The 19,364-nt window shown below is 44.5% G+C and overlaps 1 protein-coding gene across 2 annotated transcripts in view; it reads right to left on the bottom strand.

The window, feature by feature from the left end:
* Window positions 1-1,661: 1,661 nt before the first annotated feature.
* Window positions 1,662-19,364, bottom strand: part of NCALD (neurocalcin delta) — a 58,705-nt gene continuing 41,002 nt past the window's right edge. For both annotated transcript variants that reach the window (XM_074814568.1, XM_074814577.1), the window contains exons 2-4: window positions 18,650-19,046; window positions 11,662-11,767; window positions 1,662-11,366 (exon numbers count right to left, since the gene is read on the bottom strand). In XM_074814568.1, the coding sequence (XP_074670669.1) occupies window positions 11,269-11,366; window positions 11,662-11,767; window positions 18,650-19,027 (582 nt within the window). In that variant the 5' untranslated portion in view covers window positions 19,028-19,046 and the 3' untranslated portion in view covers window positions 1,662-11,268. The remainder of the gene's footprint in view (window positions 11,367-11,661; window positions 11,768-18,649; window positions 19,047-19,364) is intronic.

Genomic DNA, 19,364 nt, shown 5'->3' with positions numbered 1-19,364 from the left:
TGTGTTTTATAGGAAGTAATATTACTATGTGGCTCTTAAAACGCAAATGCTTTAACAGCTGAGTGGTTGGAAGTGCTGCGTCTGCGAGGCTGCGGAGGAGCAAGGAGAAGCGTGTCGGCTGATGGGAACTGCTGCACCCACAGCATGCTCAAAGGCCAGGCCATTTCTAACATGGTTGAATGAGGGTTTAGCAAGGTGACGCGCAAGGTCTTTAAGAAAAACTGACCCTCTCCTAGGAGAGGGGAGCAAAACACCCCTCCTGTAGCTCTTGACTGAATCTTTAGGGGACTCAAAGGGGCAGCGAAGCTGTGTTTTTCAGCACTTTCCCAAACTCTTGGCTTGATTCAAGCTGCTGAAAACAGTGACTGACTCCAGAGTGTGCTCTTTCTCAGATGGGGCCAGATCCAGGGCTCACAAGCTGATGAGCTGCAGGGTCTCGGGTCCCCTCCTCCCCGAGGCGGTGGGAGGGACAATCCCAGGCTACTGGGGTGCAACATGTGCTCAGGTGCCTGGTGGTGGCCATCACCTGAAGCCAGGCTCTGTGCTGGGAGCCTGTCCACATCCCTGTCCTGGGACAGAAGCCTTGGGCTTTGCACAGGGAAATGCACAGGCCAGCAAAGGTGGTAAGTGGAGGATTTTAACATTGCTATGTAAATAAACACCTCCTTACACCCCTGCCTTTTCTACACCTTAATGCTAAACTGCATTATGGCTCTAATGGGAGAGTGAGGAGAACATACATCCCAAGGCGTCTGGCACAATGGAAGCTCATGTAATAAAGCTGTTTTGCAGGTGCACTGAGCACACAGGGTACCTGGATGATGTAACTGATGCTCCATTCAGGCTACAGCCTGTTTCAAGCCCATATTAATGTGCAGTTCTATAAATAAGATGGGGGTTTTTTTTAATCTCAAGAGAAATAGGCACTGGTTTCAGTTACCTTCCAGCAGGATTTAAACTACTTTTGGCACCCTGGTGCTAACCCCAGCTCAAAATTTAACCTAGGTAGAACTTTGAGGAGCTTAACGAGCATCCACAGGAGTGCGAGCCAGCCCCCTCCAGACCCTGGTTGAGGCTGGCAGGAGCTCCTGCTGTGATGGGCTGTCCTGCTACCCCATGAGCCAGGTCTCAGAGCGACTAACCACAGCTACCACCCTACCAACCCATGGTCCCTCCTTGCATCCTTCCCCCCTGACGGTGTGCCAGTCATTCAGGGATAAAAAAATGCCCTAAACCTGGAGAGGGATTTATCTATGGCAGGGAAATCTCCCATCAGCCAGCTAAACTGGCTTTTCCAGTTCCAGAGGACTGGGGCTCTCAGTCTTGTGCTGTCCTTCCTTTGCTTTTATAAACCACTCTGCGTTATCTTGCCCTGTGCCTGGCTGCCAGCTTTAGCCGCTGGAGGAAAAAATGTATTAGCAGCGGAGAGCCCAGCCAGCTGCAATGTGCCAGCACAGCGCCCAGGCATGGCTTAAGCCCTCACTAAGCCCTCCAGATTGGCTTGCCTGGCTGCTGCCCCAGTGCCCACGGTGGTGAGTGGGCCAGGGGCTGTGAGAGCGGCAGTCGAAGGCTTCTCCAAGGTTTGCTCACCAGACCATGGGGCTACATGAGGCCTTAAGGCTTCGGTGTGAAGGGAGTAACAGCGCGTGGCACATCACAGCTAGCTGCAGCAGAATGTTTATTAGTAGGAAAGAACATTTAGGGGATTTCAGTAGGAGAATTTGAACCATTGGTATCCACCATACATTGGTTTTCATCAAGATTGTTCAAGGTAACATATTTATATAAGAAAACAAAATAATTCATATTTAGGTGCAATCAGTAATTCCAGTATGAAAAAGCACCATGTCACAAAACAGTTTACAATACAAAAGTCTTCAAAATCTAACATTTAAAAACAATATTTGTTCAACAGTAATAACAATACAGTAAAAAAACTCTTATTTCCCTTCAAACAATACTGCTTATATATTTTGGCACTGAAAAAGAAACTATCACAAATGCGCCTTTTTAACCACACAATGCTGTTTTGTGAGTGTCTATATAACAAGGAAAAACATGCTTTTGAAGTCAGTCATTTTGCCAGGTGCAGTTTTAACTGCTTTCTCCATTAAAAAGAAAAAAACTCAAAGAATAAAAACTCCTAAGCTGCAGCATGTCTTGTCTTTTGGCCCAGGACATGATCAGGAGAAGCATCTCTCTCAGATTCAAGCCCTACCTGAAAGGCTGGATCTGAGCCCCTCTTCCCTCTCCAAATCCGACAAGAAATGTAGATCTAAATGTCCCAATTGGTCCTGTCTTTTAGGGACTGACCCCAAGTTTTCGCTATATTAAGCACCTCAATAAGATTCTGACCCCAAACATGCCACTCAGGCTCTTTTTTTCCCCTTAATTGCTTAATTCCTCAAAATTTTAGTTAATTTTCAAGTCACATGCAGAAATGGCCTTACAATGTGAACCCACCCGTTTTGTCCTGGTATAGCCAGCAGTCCCAAGGAAAGCCTGACACTGGGGCCAGTGGGGTGCCCTGGGTTAGGGGACCCTCCTCAAGGTCCCCTTCTGGGGCCGGGACTGGCACACAGTGCGGGAGGAGGAAGCTTGAGTCTGAGAGAGGGTAAGACAGAAAACTAGACTTTTCAGGAAGAATTAGTTTCCACTCAAAACTGACCCCTATTAAAACGAGAACGCAGGTACTATGCTCCAGGTGAAACACCCGTGCTGTGTGCAGCTATGATGGCCCTTGAAAAAGGCTGATTCTAGTGAACATGCAGTCCTTGGTGCTATCTCTAAAAGCCAAACAATAACAAAAAAAAAATCACTTTAAATAGTTTTACATCTTACATCAAAGATGCCACTACAAAAACACAATAGTATCACACATTAATTAGTACAGTCTTAAAAATGCAAACCAACACTGGTAAGACTCCCATACATTCTGCATATCATATGTACAGAAGAGAACAGCTTCTTGAGAGGAGAGGACAGTCGTAGAGAGATAATCTCTTTTTTTCTGAGTACGTTGCATAATACAAATATCTTACCAGCATAAGAAAATTTTACTCTGACACTAAGAATTCAAGAAAGGTCCTAACTAGAAATTAATAGCAGGGGGAACAGTGTGCGTGCTGGGGCCACAAAACACATACACAATCCTCCGCCAAATTCTCTGTCTCCTCTGATGGCCTGATCATCTACTTCCATTTTACCGGGTAGGTTTAACATGTTGCTCTGCAGGTGCATGCTCCCAAAGCATGCAACAGCACAGGACCAAATCCTGAGAGCTGCCCTCAGTCTTTCTGGAGGCAGCTCACCTCTAGATGTCCTTTCCATGGCCTTTGTCTGGTTGAGAACTGGCTGGAGACTCCGAATATCACCAAATGAGCTTACAACAGAACCGGGAGGAAAAAATTAACACATCACAATAGCTATAGGCAACTACACGCAGGACACTAGCAATTCTAGACAGCCATAAGAAATATATGCGGACCAAAGTCACTTAAGTCATAGTTGTCCCTCTCCTTTCTGAGTTGTAAAAGTCTTCCTTAGGATATGTAGGTTTGCTTACAAAGCATTCTAGAGAGGTATCTAATTTTGCCAAGACACAGGATATGCTGAACTCCATGCTGCTGCAGTTAATCTACCCATGGTAGCTTATTTAAAGTTAGATTTGGTATCCCTACTCTACGCTGCAATGTAGAAACAGTCTGAGACAACAGAGATGAGAAAGCTCTCCCTGTGGAATGGTCATGGACTTAAACGGGAACTGGACACTCAGATCCATTCAGCTTTTGGCCATGGTTTATCTCAATTCATCAGTCTCTACAGCATCAAAAAGTATCTGCCCAAATTTATACAAACAAATGTATCACTATTTACTTTTGCATCCATCACATCATTTATTCGGAAATATGTAATAACCAAAAAGTATCAAGTACTTCTGTCAGAGGAGGCCAATATTGGTCACCTTGGGTTCAAGAGAGAAATAGAACTGAATATACAAATATTAACTACAAGACTGCTTGGACGGAATCAAAGTGAGCAAGTGGAAGAGATAAACATATTGAAATGCAGCTCAATCTGTCTCCTTGCAGCAAATGTGCAGACAAAAATAATCCCTAATGTAATTAAGCACTTCATTTTTACGAGGCACAGTGAGCCCACCTTGCTGGTATTTGCTCAGGCAGCTCTGCTCCTGCGATCATTGGGACTTTTGCTAACATATGAGCTAAATGACCGGCAGGGATGAATCTAAGAGGATCCAAAATAAATAAATAAATCACAAACACAACTAAAACATGAATAAGGAAATTAAACACAAAATACCAAAGAAACATCATCTTGTAGAGAATTCATATGACTAACATGGAGAACAATGTCTTTAGTAAGCTTCCTTAGATCCTTATCAGATTGAAACTCTGGTTTTGTCTTTTCTTTTTCTTCCAGATACTAATAAAAACTATTTGATTGCTCTGGAAATTGGAATAAGCTAATGACGGGAAATAAAAAGGTGTGGTGGCAAAGAACTACGAGTTCTTCCCTAAACAACTGCATAGGACCTATTAATCTTCCCTCTGAAAACAGCCAATTAACAGCACAAATGAAGCTTAGAATTTAAGAGGATTTTCTCAGGTGGGTTTACTAATCACCATCATCCTCTTCGGTGGGGGAACATGAGGCCAACCCTGAATACCACTGAAACCCTTGTCCCCAGGGAGGAGAAAACCAGAGGTCACACCCTCGACACGTGTTTTTGACAGGTGGCAGGAAGAGTTTCTGCCTGACATTACTACACCAAAATTATCTCTCGGTCCACAGCATCAGGGTGCTCCAGGCAGCATCAGGGCACTACATGCTGGATGGTGACGCATAGGAAGATGCTGCTCCTGTCTGGAAGAAATCAGCTGTCTGGGGAATAAACCATGGGAGCGGAGAGCAAACACCAGTCAGGTTCAGTCTGCAGTGCATCAACAAACACATACACGATAATGAAAACCACATTGTTCCAGAGGTTCAGTGTATTCTTGAAATGTTTAATACTGTCATTACTTAATAATAGGAAATAAAGAGTGTGGTTGGCAGGGTACACACAGGAGGGCCAAAGTCTGGGAACAAAATCAGAAGCTGTTCCATCTAAATGCATCAAGCCTGGCTCCTCCAGATGTCAGGGGCTGGTGTTTGTTACTCACACAGAGGCTAGGGATGGCAACTGGGAGGTGGGTGCAAAACTTTGGAGAGCCAGACATCCTGAGCGCCTGCCCTGGGAAGGTGAGAACATCTTTGGTATAAGGTCAGGGCAAGAAGGGAAGATCTAAGACATGTCTCAGCTGCACAGTAAGTGGACACTACGGAGAGGGTGGCTGTCATGTACTTCGAGATCGGGGAAGCACTCAGCAGGCTCAAGAAGCTCAGATGACCATCTCTGTGGCAGGACCCAGAGTCCCCAGTCTCAGCACGCAGTGAGGACAAAGCAGCCAGGGAGGTCTGGGGTAGCGCAGAGGAGCTATTCTGTGCTGACTATTGCTGAGGGGGTTTCACCCTGTGAATTCAGACCCTGATCTAAAGGCAGTGATGTCTCTTACAGTTTTTAATTTCTCTAGTCTTTTCACGTTGTTCACTACAACTCAAGCTCTTTTTTGCCTTGTTTATTGTGCATTAGTCAGCATTTTACATGTGATAGCTTAATCCCAACTATACATATTAAAATAACACTTATGACCTGTGGGAGCAATGAGGAAATCAAATCTCTACATTGCAATAAGCCCCTCACATCTGGCCTTTCCAGCTGTTACTTGTTAAGATACGGAGAGCATATCTGAAAAGCTTTATATCTTATCCTGTGAAAATCCTCACCACTGACACAACTTCTCAGTATGGATGATTTGGAAGCAACAACAGCAAAAGCCAGGCTGGAATAAGGGGTGCTGCTGAGACACCCATGGCAGCCAGTGATAGTTTCTGCAAGGGACGAGGAGATTGGCTTTGCATTCAACTGTTTGTTCTACTGCTCTGAATGCCAGAGACACCTAACGGCTTCTGCAGCTCCTCAACAACGGTCCCAATTTCTAGTGTCACTGCTTTCCATGCCAATTTACAGACTCTGCTGCTTTTTCCCTCATGTGCTTAAAACACAGCTGTTCCAACCTTCCCCAGCCTGCAAAATGGCACCCGGGCTTTGAGAGTCAAACGGAGCTTTCCCTTCTTGTCTACCAGGACTGCGAAGAAAGCTCCTGCAGGCGTTTTGCCCTCAGTTACACTTAGGAAATGCCTTATACTCTTCCTGGGAGCTGTTTGTTCAACTCGTAACTGGGGCACTGCAAACAGCTCTGTTGCTTGTATGTAAGAAAGAGCATAGTTGTTCTACTCATGCAACTGCATGTTCATGCTGAAGGTACTTAAAGTGTATTTTTTCAGCGCCTCTGACTGAATATGCAGCAGACAGAGCTGCTCAGCTAGAAGGTGCCATTTCTGGTCTAGCCCTATCTCAGAGCACATCACACCACGAGTCTGACATATCATTGCTTTGTATCTTATCTGCCTACTGCACAGTCAGTGGAAAACTCCACATGCAGCTCTGACTGTTGCTCAGCTGTCTGACGCTTGCCAAGTTTCTCTGCATTTCTAAGCACAAGTTCTGCCCGCGATACCAAGGAAACCGACTTCCCCCACTTTAAGACTCCTACGTGAGATCCCACCCAGTAAGACACAGAGCAAAGAATGCAGCCAAATGCTTGTGCAAAGGGCAGGTGAAATATTCTTCCCCACCAGTCTTGCACCAGTTACCTGACACCTAACTCCTGAGCCCAAGGACTGCCTCGCCAGGGAACCGAGGGAGCACCATGAGAAAGACAAAAGGAGGTGCTGGTGTAGTGGTTGTTCAGGAGGTCTTGTCCAGCCCTCCCTTCTGCTTGTTTCACTTGGTGCTTGCATGCTAGGCTTCAAAAGGAAATTCTTTTGAAGGATGCCTCCTTTATCCTGACCGTGCTATATTGCTATCATGTTGCTTCTTCACCAGTGTTGCTAAAAAAAAAGAGAGTTTTAAAAGAAGGGAGACAGCTGAGCTCAGGATGTTCGTTCTGAGGCAGGAGATTCCCTCCCCACCGCCACGTGTCCCCAGGGACCTGTCAGCTGTCACCGTGTTCCCCAGTTCACATGTACTGCGAGACGTCTGACCATGACCATATTCTCATCTCAGCTTAGTCTGCGGATTAGGGCTCAACATCAAGTTACCACAGTTCACCAAGTTTCCATGAGTCAGCTGAGCTGAGGTTTCTGCCCATGTGTGTGCTTCCAGCCCACAGCAAATGCAAGGTAATGAGACTTAGCATGGTCCGTAGTGAAAGAAAATTAAGCTAAGCCACATTATTGCATGTTTGCCATCAGTGAAGAGAGCACACGCTGAAAAGTTCTGGGGCTCAGCCCCCAGGGGCAGTTATTAAACCATGGGGATTTGGTCATGGGTGACCACTTCTTGTGCTGGTGTGCGATACTTCTGCACATAGACCTTGTCCAGCTACAGAAGTTACATAGTTCTAGCTTATTGTCTTAAGCAGCAGTGTCTAGAAAATGTGGAGGTCGTGCTTTATAACAGAGAACAACAAAGGACAAAATGTCTCAACACTAAGATAAAAATCCTACAAGCTCCTAAGAACAGCAGGAGGAACAGAACAGCTCTGTGTACCTCAGGAACATCCACTGCTGTGAACTCACAGGGCTTCAAATAATGTTGAAACATAGATCTTTCTTCAGTCCCTCTCAAACCATTAGTGCTCACAAAAAAGACATGCATGCTGGTTTTACAAGGATTGCATTCCCTTTTCTCTTCCCAAAGCACCCTAAAACAGACAGGCTGCTGCAGATCGCACAAGCCATAGTCCTCACTTCACATCTTCTGGCCCAGAGTTTGGCAAGCTGACTGGGAATGCTGCATAAATAGTACTGGCATTTTCCATGGATTCAGTCTACATGCGGGATGTACTCATTAATACATTTGGACAACACACTGAGTGAAAGTTACCTCTTTCGCATGCAACTAATACTGGAGAATGAATCTACAAAATTGAGAGGTGATGTGAAATAGTATGTGCTGTCTGCCATCCTTCTGGTATGGAAATATTGCTGATTGATCGCTTGGAAGTGTCTGACCTGCTGTGCTATTTTATACAGGATAGGTCATTTTGTCTTCAAGAGGTTTATGAAGGCAGTTATGATTGCAAATGCAAATGCCAGCAAAGCACAAAATTCCAATCCAAGGCACAGCACACCACTGCTATCCTGCTGATCTGAGGTCTGCAGATGCTCCTATCACAACTTCAGCTATGGATCACTTTTGAAGCATGTGCAGAGGCAGAGGAAGAAAGGGATAGTTAATAATTTAAAACAATATTAATCGTCAGTGGTAGTCAGGTCAAAGAATAACCTCAGTTCACTATGTAAATGTTTATACAATAGTCTTATCTCCAGCTACGTCTTCTGCAGCTGTAGGCTAATTCTTATTCTCCCAGATGTTGTGAACTGTGGGAAGAATTACATCTCTGCTGGCCTGAGGTCATATTGCAGGTTGTGTTTTCAGACACCTGTTGTACACTATTAACATGTGAACCAAGCCTGGCCCCAAAGCCCCACAACTACTGCATCAAAACAGAGAGATTAGGTTCTGGGCCAGAAATATCTTATAAAACTAAAAAGAAATGGAATGCCATTGCTTAAATAAAAGACAACTTTTTAAAGGTTTCAATCACATGCAACTGCTTTCACACCACCAAAAGGAAGATGGAACTGTAGAAGGTATCCAAGTTCACCTTCAGTAAATGCCAGCTTCTGTAGGTCTGGGCTACTTTGGGTCTGGGTGCTTGCACTCAGCAGGTAGGTCAGAAGTTTATCAGGGTTCCTCTAGCGTCACCTAGTCCTGCACTCAGCAGTGGTGGTGATGGAGCACCCCAAGAACGACTGGGGCAGTGGGACTGGCCATTCCCATCTGACAGAGGGGATGTTGATCAGTGCATGTCCACTGACCTTCCTGCAGCAATCCCCAGCAGTCTGGCCAGGCTTGTCCTGCTGAAAAACAACTCTCAAAGCACTCAAGTGGGAACATGGCTTTCAATATACGTGGGGTGATGGATACAGGAGAGAGGGCCAGAACCTCTCCAGGTAAACCAGAAAATTACCTTGAAGGAGGTAGACACAGGCTCTCCTTTGAATTGTTAGATTTGTGCACAGGATGTCTAATGAAGATTAGGGAGAAAGACATAGGGAACATTTCCATTAACCAGAATAATTGGTGCAAAATTTGCCAGTGATGCTTATAGCAGCTAAAAGTGCTAGGTATTGAAATATGTTTGTGTCTGTGGTTGGGCCTCTTTTGCTTTCTAATTTTCCCACATAAATCTCTGCTCAGTATTTTCATTACTATAATCGGAATTTATCATGAACTGGATTTCTATGACCATTTGAGACAAAGGTGTGTGCCTGAAGACATTTATTGAGTGTAATTAGCCACTCATCATTTTACTACAACTGATTAGCAATGTTATTTTCAATTTATTTTTATTTTACTTTAATATGCTCTGCACTTCACACCTGGCAAAGCAAATGGTATGGAAAAATTAAGTCTAGGATTTTTTCTTTCAGTTATTGTACATGCTAGCTAGTGTTCAACAAAAAATTATTCATACCCGGCTACTTATTCATGACTTCTAATTAGTACTTAGCTAATCATCATGTGCAAAGCAGACTTATTTTACTTAGTTTATTTTAAATTAAGGCTACTAGGGATTAGCATCTACAAGGTCACTTGACAAAATGCCAACCTTGCCTGTCAGACAAAGGTTACTCTAACGAGCTCATGAATTCCCAATGCTGTGCACTGCCTACATGGGTACCTCTCCAACAGGATCACAGAGCAGACTTTAGCTAATGACAGATTAATGCCAATTTAGTCAGCATAATGCCTCCTGTTGCTAAAGCTTTTCTGTTGCAGCAGCGCTTGTGAAGTCCCTAAAAAATCCCATGTATGTGTACTAGCTTTGCATACAGCAACTTTGACCAAAGGATAAAGTTTTGCAGCAGCAAATTTCAGAACTCCTGCATCTAGGTGAAAAGATAAACATTCAACATTTCTCTCAAGAGCTGATCTTTTTTTTGTTTTAATTGTTATATATATAAATATACCATAAAGCGTACCATTTCCTTGTTTCAGTACAGATTTTTTGAACTTTACTAAAATAAATGAAATATAAATGCTACAATTTTTTGTTTAAAACAAGTTTTGATGACAACCTTCCCCTAAGAGCAGGCCCATAAACTCTGTTAGCTACGTGGAGAGAGACAAAAACACCTCCAAAACTTCATACTATGCAAGAGCATTCAGAACAGCAGATGTGCCTCAGCTGGAGCTGCTTGCAGGTGTCTGTGAGTTCCTCACGTGAATGCCGACTCTCCTTAGTAGACACTGCTTTATTACTAACCTGAAAAATTCACATTCGATATGTATCTCCCTTAAATTCATTGTCAAGACCCAGTTTTCTGTATCTGTGTCTGCCTTTGCTGATCCCAAATGGCAAGAGGTATTGTAAGTTGTGGATTTGGGGATCAGGATTGCAAATTGCTGAATTTTAAGATAAAGCCATGTGAAATCAACCACTGTAAACCTAGCAAAAAATATCCACCTTTGTTTTTTCCCTTCTCCTTCACAACCTGGAAAATGTTCACAGCATTTAAGCAACGAGGCATAGGAGCAGGGGTGCAGATGATACCCCTGCACATGTTTTGCACTTTTGTACTTCTTCCTGAACCTGTCTTTGACCTTAACTGGTGCCTCCTGGACAGGAGAGGAGGTTCCAGGTGAATCCTACTGCACCCATCACAACCCCTTTGGTTCAACCTCTACTACACTTTCAGGTCCTGCAGGTGAATACCTAGCTACTAAAGCAGCAATCTAAAATCTGTCAGTGTGTCTTGCTGCCAAGGGTTTTGTTGTTGGTTTACTCCTTCTCAACGTGTACTTTCCAAAACAGACACGTTAAAACAAAAAAACAAAATGAAATCTTTAAAACAATGATAACACCACAATATCTGTTTAAAACAGTACTGTTCGTGCTCTGGACAAATTGTTAAGAGCAATTCAGCATTCTTATAATTAATCCACAACAAAAGAAGCTATAAGATGCCACAAATGAAGGCATAATTGGCCATACAGAGGCAACACTACCATGAATGTTGTTTGGCAAGGAAAAAAAAAAAGCAGATACATAATTCATCCAAAGAACAGGTTCAGAACTGCCCAGCACTGCTGGGATCACACTGCAGGAGACGGACTATGGATGGATCGCTCTTGGCGCCTCGGATGAACTCTTCCAGAGAAAGCTTTCCTAGAAAAGAAACACGTTTGCTTAGCACACATGGTGGGTCACAGCACACCTGCCAAGCCTCTGGGCAAGCACAGTGGAAGGAAGCTGGGGGCACCCAAGGAAAACCCCTGGGAAAGCAACCCTACAAGGCAAAGCCCTGCCTGCCTGCACCCCACTGGCTGTGGATGGTGGTGGCTTTGCCTGGGCAGTCAAAGGAGGAGTCATAGGTTTGAGGGGTCATCCCGTGTGGGCAGGACACCTCAGTCACCCAGCATGGGGGCAGAGGAGGCCACCCCAGTATCTGGAGGGTGCCTACCGTCACGGTTGGTGTCCATCTGGCGGAAGATCTTCTCTGTTCTCTTCTCTGGTGTTGACTCGTCTTCTGGCATCTTCATTACAGAAGAAACCATCTTATAGATTGCCTGTGTGATATGACAGGAGCAAAGAGCTGGTAAGAAACACATTATCTTAATGCAAGGTTATGATTATCTCCTGGTGACAGAAATAGGCAGAAAATATCTTGGGAACATTGGGTGGGACCTGCTCTCTGGATGCTGAAGGGAGTCTGGTGGCACCAGTACGTGCAGCTGCCCTCTTCAGTGGGATGCTCATTTATGAAATACCGTGTTTCCTTATTTAGTCATGGTCAAACACAATCTGGGTTTGGACCAAAGTTACATTTTTCCTTATTAAAACAGTCTTTGGATGAATTTATCACCTGTACAGTACGTTAGGCACTGGCAGTTTCCAGTGCTTGGGGGAATGGTAAGACCACAGAGGTCTTGTCCTGTGCTGTCGTGTGTCTCTGTGCTTTGGCCACCCCGGCTCCATCCTCACCATCCCTGACTCCTCACCCTGCCTTTGCTTCACCCCCCATGTCCTTCCTCTCCCACATTGGTCAGCATCCTGCCCGCGGGGAGGGCAGTGACTCACTCCCTGTGTTTGCCGTGTCTCACAGATAATGAAGACTTGACCAGCAAGGAGGTGGCCTTTTCCTTGGGGGTTGGTGTGCATACATGGCTCAAAACCCCATTCACAATTCGTTCCACAGAGAGCAGATGTTTTGGTCCCACATAGCACTGGTGCCACCCATAGCTAGTCTCTGCACAGACAAATCTATTAGTCACGTATGGTGCTAGCCACCCCTAAAACAGAAGTAATGTTAATTTTAAAACAAGAATGAGTAATTGTCTCTGAACTGCTTATCCAAATGGTGCCAGCAAATGTGAGCATGCAGTACCAGTAAACAAGTGGTTTTTGTGTTAGATAACTTTATGGTGACACACAACTGGGAGAACAGCAGCAGCCAGACATCTGCGGGGTGGTGGCCTTGGGGGATCCTCCAGGCCATTTGGAGACGCAGCACATCCCAGCTGAAGGCAGCGTTGCCCTGGTCTGACCAGCTCCTTCTGCTTCCGGTTGCAGCTCTTTGGCCTCTGGGTGACGGGCGCTGCACTGGGCAGTCACTTTGCCCTCCAGCCCTGGTGTGTAGATGTGGATCGCTTTCTTCCACATGTTCAAATTCTTGTTTCCCCCAAACACAGTGTCTGCAGTGGTCAGTTGATAACAGTGCAGATGTGATTGCTTTAGCTATTTGTTCTTCGCTTCCTCTTGCTCTGGGAGGGGGGCTCCTTGGCGCAAGCCCAGTACTAATCACTGGATCTCCCCTGCCCACTTTTCCCATTCACGAAGGCACTCTGGCTTGAACGCTCCCATCATCTGGCTCAGGGTTCCCAAGGGCCAGCTCCAGGAATGTAGCAGCACAGATTCACCAGCTGAAGGATGCCGCTAAGCAGCACAGACATTTTACACGCAGACTAGGGAGCAACTGCTTCCTTGGACATCTTGCTTGGACTCTCCTCTGCCAGCAGCTCACCTTTCACAACTCTGACCCTTAAATAACTTGAAGAGTTACACCCTGAGAAAGGCAGTTGCCTGTTTAATTAATTATTCATCGCTTTATGCTCAGCGCAATCAAACATCTGCTCCCTTGTTATGTCATCAACACCGTGACTGTGGATTTCCTGGTCTGCCCTCCGGTAAGTCTGTAACACTGGCTATGTTACCATGAACTGGGGAACAGAGGAAAACATTTCAGCATGAACAGCTGCTGGCTGAATGGAAAATTGGTGGCCAATCATCATGATCATCATCATGATTTGCACGGGGGAGTGCCCAAAGACTCCTATGAGAATTAGGGTGCCAGAGTATTGGGCAGAGCCTAAGTACAGGCAGGGATGCTGTCTACACAACCGTGATCATCTGATAACCAGGAGAACAGAAGAAAGGATGAACATGCAAGCATATGAACATAGGGATGAGGGAGCTGGAGGAAGCAGGCAATAAGGGAAGAAAAAAAAGGAGAGGGTGGACAGTAAGAATTTACCCCTTCTTCATCCTCATCGGCATGCAAGGCTCGCAGGGGTCAGAGCAGAGATGAGGCTTATAAATCTGCTAATGTTTAAGCATCTTAAGCTGTCTGGCTTTTGTCTGGGGTAGGAAGAGAGGTGGAGGGGTCATTCCCTCACTCTGGGTGAGAGGATGGCAAAGCAGAGAATCTGTATTGAAAGTGTGGGAGGAATGCCCCGGACCGGGAGTGCAGGCATGTTTACCCTGATCAAAGTAACCATAGTAAGAATATGCAGATTTTTAGGACAAAAAAAAAAGCACTTCAGGATGACTTCATCCTACAGGGTCCTTTTCACAGAGGCGTGTGAAGGGAATAACAGATGAGATATTCTAGGAAAGCCAGATGGGAATAACATAGTAAGCGTTCCTTTCATGCTGAAAATGGTTACTCTGGACAAATTCTTATGTCCTTACTCAGAAGTTCAGTGGGAACTTTTCCCAAAGTAAAAGCCAGCTAAAGCTGATTAAGAATCTTGAGACTTGCCCCATATTAATTCAATGCAGCTACATAGAGCTCTTTATTGAGTGTTTGAAAGAGCAAGCTTTGAAAGGATAATTACGTGGAGCTGGGCTGTGCTAACCCTGGGCTGCAACCTGGGACCGAAAGGCTGCAAGGGCTCCACTCCATGTGGAGTATGACTCCTTGGCCTCACAGCACTTGGGTTGAAAGCCATCGGTGGCATTCAGTAGGAGAAGGTTTGGAGGTGGTTATCTGTCAGCAGCTACCTGAGTCAGGGCAGCTTTCTCAGGTGCACTCTGTCAGGAGGGCTCCTTACAGCTCCCTGGCACCTCTGAATGTGTGTTGTGCCTCCAGAGCCCTTTGTGCATCACTGGATGGAGCAGAGGCTCCAGCTTCATCTGAGCTGGCTGGTTCCCTACTGAGCTCTCTCCTTTGATTTTACACCTGCATGTGGATGCGCGGTGGTGGGTGATTTAGGGCAAATCTCACCCCTTTGCTCATTCACACAAGTTCTTCTCCCAGTCACTGGCTGCCACTGCTGCACTCAGGCCAGAAACCTTGGTGGGGGCTGCACTTTCCTGCTATACTTGGCAAAGCATCAAAGAGCTCTTTACGGTGATGGCAGCAATGACAGCACAAATTATCAGTCAATCCTTTTTACTCCGTTGAAATAAATTTTGACAGCTAAAAGTGTCATGAAGTGAATAATTGCCCTGAAAAAATTGCTTTCCTCTCAATCTCATGGGGATTTTTGACATTGTCTTTACTGAGAGCCGTATCAGCTTCTGCTTCTTCCCATATCAGCTTCTATTTCTTCCTGACTTACAAATAAGCTAGCCCAGCAAGTGAAACATGTGCGCTCTGTTTGTATTAAACTGAAAGTGTTATTCTCGTCTCTCCACTCAGTATTCTTAACATGCCTTATGACTCCATACGGTGAAAAAATGTTCCCTTAGAACAAGGTTTCCATCTCTTATTTGAACTCTTATTTTAAGAGACTCTCACCAAATATGTCCCATTTCAGCAAGGGGAACAAAGACAAATCTTCTAGCTGGTTTGCAGCTATTTTTGAGTGGACTGGGCTATTTAGGTAAACATGGGAGACATGAAAAGCCTTTCTAGAGCAGGAGAATCTGAGAGGATCTGCTGTGAGGACTGTCAAGAGGGCAGGCTATGAAGCATCTTCCCACAGTACTCTGCAGATGTGCTATGCCTGGTAGCTCCAGCAGTATCCCGTGGACCTTCTATCATTAGGCTCTGCAATTGCCAGCCCACTGCTAAAGTCCTTCAAGTTATGTGATCCTCCAAACTGTGCAGCCAGCTCCATGTGGATGGCTCACGTGTATCTCTAAGAAGGGCTTTTTGGAGACTTGTCTAGGGGAAGCTCATGGGCAGGCGTGGTGAGTCTGTAATAGGCTATGTGTACATGGTTAACAGCACTATGGTAAATGGAGCTTAAAGGACCACAGGTGCTTTGCCCTCTAGCCCATTCCTTTGGAGAGAAAACGGGTTTCAAAAAGTTATTATGGACCATTCACGTTCATCTTCTTGGCAGATGGCCAGTTACTAGGGCTTCTGTGGGACATGAGCCATCTTAACCAGTAGCTCTGCTGTTTCAGTGCTGCTGCTGTTACCACTGTTACCACAAGCACCTTCTTGCAGTGCTGAGCAAGAGTGCAATGTCTGCATTGCCTGCAGCGGTGTTAGATTTGGCCAGAGCATGAGAAAGGAAATGCAAGCAACCATCAGCATCAGCATAACAGTGAAAATCACTATGGAGAGAGGACTTTCAAAAGAAAAAAAGCATGCCTTGGCCCTATGTTATTTAAGATATAATAATCCCACAGTAATAGGGACAGTATTTTTCTGTGAAACTAAGACTGTTAGATTGATGGTACTTCTTTTAGCATTCATTTTGATATATTGTCTCATGCAAAAACCCCAATGAAAACATAATAAATCCTGCTGTAGCAATATGCAAATGTATGCTAGCTAAGGGACACGTAATAGGTTCCTCTGAGATGTATATCAGAGATATAACAGAGTTCTGTTTTTCACTATCAGAAGGATTGTGATGGCTGAGGGCCCCCAGGAAGATATTTGATACAGAATCATGTCTTTCCATATTAAAAAATAATAATATTTCATAAATGAAAGTGACAGTTGTTAGCTGGGTTTTTGTAAGTCTAATCACTCTACATCAAAGGAACCCCTCAATAAAGCAAGAAAATGTGCTCATCTACTTCAGTTTCTCACACAGCAGCTGAACATGCTTCCAGAGACTATGCGACAAATCCTCCTCCACCAGGAGGAGCTACGGGTGACCAGTGCAATACAGGAAGATCACTACAACCATAAAAATCTGGAATAAGAGAACAGGCTGAGATCTACAGGCACATTGCTTCATGGGAAGCTCCATCACAGAAAGAGCTTTCCTGTCTGTAAAACAACTGATGGTTCATGGTGCAGAAATGGGTGTTGCTCAGGCTTATTAGGCTGTTTGCTTCCGTAATTGATTTTTGTGTAGTCCCTCAAAATGTGGGGAGAGGGCAAAAAAAACTAAGCGTTGGCCAGTTGAGTTTCAGGTGAGATCTGAAAGGAGAGACTCAAACCTCCCAAGAAGTGCAGTGGGAGGGCTGGAGTGCCAGGCTGAGGGCTGTACACAGTCAAAGTGTTGCTCTGGGTTGGGTACACAAATTCACAAAATGTTGCCCTACACTGATCCCTAAGCTGCAGTTTCATTTGACAATAGCATCACAGTTGTAAAGAACAATGCTACAATTTGGTACCAGCACAACTGTGAAGAGGGGGCAGAGCATGTCAGCCTCTAATCATGCTGATGATCAGATCTGTGGTAACTGAAAAAAGCTGCTGGTTTTGCTGGTCCTTGCTTGGTTTGCTACGGAGAATTCAGCCACTGATGCTTTAATTAAATTTGACATGAACACATCTGTGGCATTGTTCTCCATGTTTGTAAATCTTCTGGTCTAGGGCGTTTGTGCTGCCATTCAGCACTGACGCCTTCCCAGGCTACTCAACAGCAGCAAGGGCTCCTGTGGTCCTGGGGCATCTCCTCCTCCTGAGGAGCAGGCGCTTACTCAGGTTTGGCTCCTTGTGTTTGCTTTGTACTTTGTTAGTTCTTTTGGGATTCTCTTTGTTTTCTCATAAGGAGAAATACAGCTAGGAAAACAATAACTGATAGCCTGTTTACCCTGCCCAGGGGAGAGGAAGATTTGTGAGGAACAGAGTATCTTCTAATGCAAATATTCCATGGGGTTTGTCATGGCACAGAGACAGGGAGGTCTCTGCATCTGAATGCAGTCCTGCTCTTTAACTCACACACAGGAACACAAAACAGAGTAAGTGAAAGATGACACAAAAAGCCTACATTTGCAGCTGAGCTTTGTATCTGGTCTTGCTGAAGCAGTGCAAGTGCTGCTGTTAGCTACTGTCTGGAGAACATGAGACTGAGCCCTGGTAGAAAGACAAGGGCACCACACGTTAGGCTGACTCTGTACACATGGTTTGCCATTACAGCCTGCAATTTGTGTGCATTCCTTTCCCTTGATTTCCAGCACAAATATAAGTCTGAATAATACAATACATAGTTAGCACTTCAAAATTTCCAGGGAAAGAAAAGATCTTGATAACAGGTTTTTTGGTTCGTTTTTTTTTTTTTAAACAGCACTGCATTACACAGATTCAAGCTGTGTAAATATACTACCATATCAAAAATGTTTTAAAGCTTCTAGTAGAGTGATGTGCCTCAAGGGTAAAAACATGTTAGAGGAAGCCAAAGTGAGGTGGGACTCCAACTAACACCACAAGAAAAAGCATCCAAAGAAGCTGTGTACGGAATCGTTGTCTACCCAGATAAGGTTTATCTATACTGGCAACTTAATATGAAGACAGCTAGCATGTTATTAGGTATGCAGACCTCACTGGAACTAGGCAGACAGACATCTTTTAAAATATGTGAGCTGGTTCTTCATAACAGCATGATTTCAAAGATTTTTTTCTTATTGTGGAGGGAGCCTGCCCTCCTTAATAGTACACTACCTGATTGATCTAAGATACTACTTGGTCCAACCGTAATTAATTGTAATTAATTGACAGTGATTTCCCAGAGGACAGAATCACATTTATCAGCAGGTAAGTTGCTGTGCTCCAGCCCAACAGAACTCCCAAGGGAGAATTTCCCTCACAGTGTGTTGCTCAGGAAAAACTTGCAATGGACATTAAATGCTGCAGTTCGAATTGTGACATGATCTTTGCCAAATGAAATAACATTTTATATTCAAGCGGTTATACAGAGAACCAAGATCATAATCCCCCAAATGCTGCCAGAGTTTTTCATTCAGTGTCTCATTGCTACATTGCTTCATACTTTGCTTGGAAGGAGTGAGGCCAGGGGGTGCCTCTGAGCAGCACATACCTGCACGATTTCCAGCATCTCTGACTTACTGATGTAGCCGTTCCCATCGAGGTCATACATGCTGAATGCCCACTTCAGCTTTTGTTCCAGTTTACCTCTCGACGTTACGCTCAAGGCTATGATGAATTCTCTGAAATCTATTGTTCCATCTCCATTGGCGTCAAAAGTGCGGAATACATGTTCCGCAAACTTAGAAGCGTCCCCATAAGGGAAAAAGTTCCCATATATTTTTTTAAACTCCTCCATAGATAAGTGTCCACTTGGACAGTCTCTCAAGAAGCCTTTGTACCACTCCTGGATCTCGTGTTCTGTAAAGTCTGTACTTTCTAGCAAATCTTGCATGACTTCAGGGCGTAGTTTGCTGTTTTGCTTTCCCATATTGGTGTCAAAATATTACCTGCAGAGGAAAAACAAACACATATGAATTATTATTTATTAATTATTAATAACTATTAGCTTGGAGGCAATAGAAGAACAGTATGTTGTATTCTGAGTTTTCTGATGATAGTTCACTCTTGGGAATCAATTGAAACTTTGGGCAGTTTCCACTAGTACAAGTATACTCTGAAAAAATTAGCAAACCTAATCCACATATTGATTACAGTGTCTTTTCAACAGTTTGGAGAACTGCAATTACGTTGAACTTATTGTCATCCTACTTTGCCTTTGAAATCACAAGGTAAGCAATAGCTGTTGCAAGGTGTAGGGACCGGTA

Source organism: Strix aluco, chromosome 1 (genome assembly GCF_031877795.1).
Source record: "Strix aluco isolate bStrAlu1 chromosome 1, bStrAlu1.hap1, whole genome shotgun sequence".
In the NCBI taxonomy this organism is placed as follows: Eukaryota; Metazoa; Chordata; class Aves; order Strigiformes; family Strigidae; genus Strix; species Strix aluco.
The sequence above is the reverse complement of the archived record's forward strand: the minus strand, read 5'-3'. Positions and strand labels throughout refer to the sequence as shown.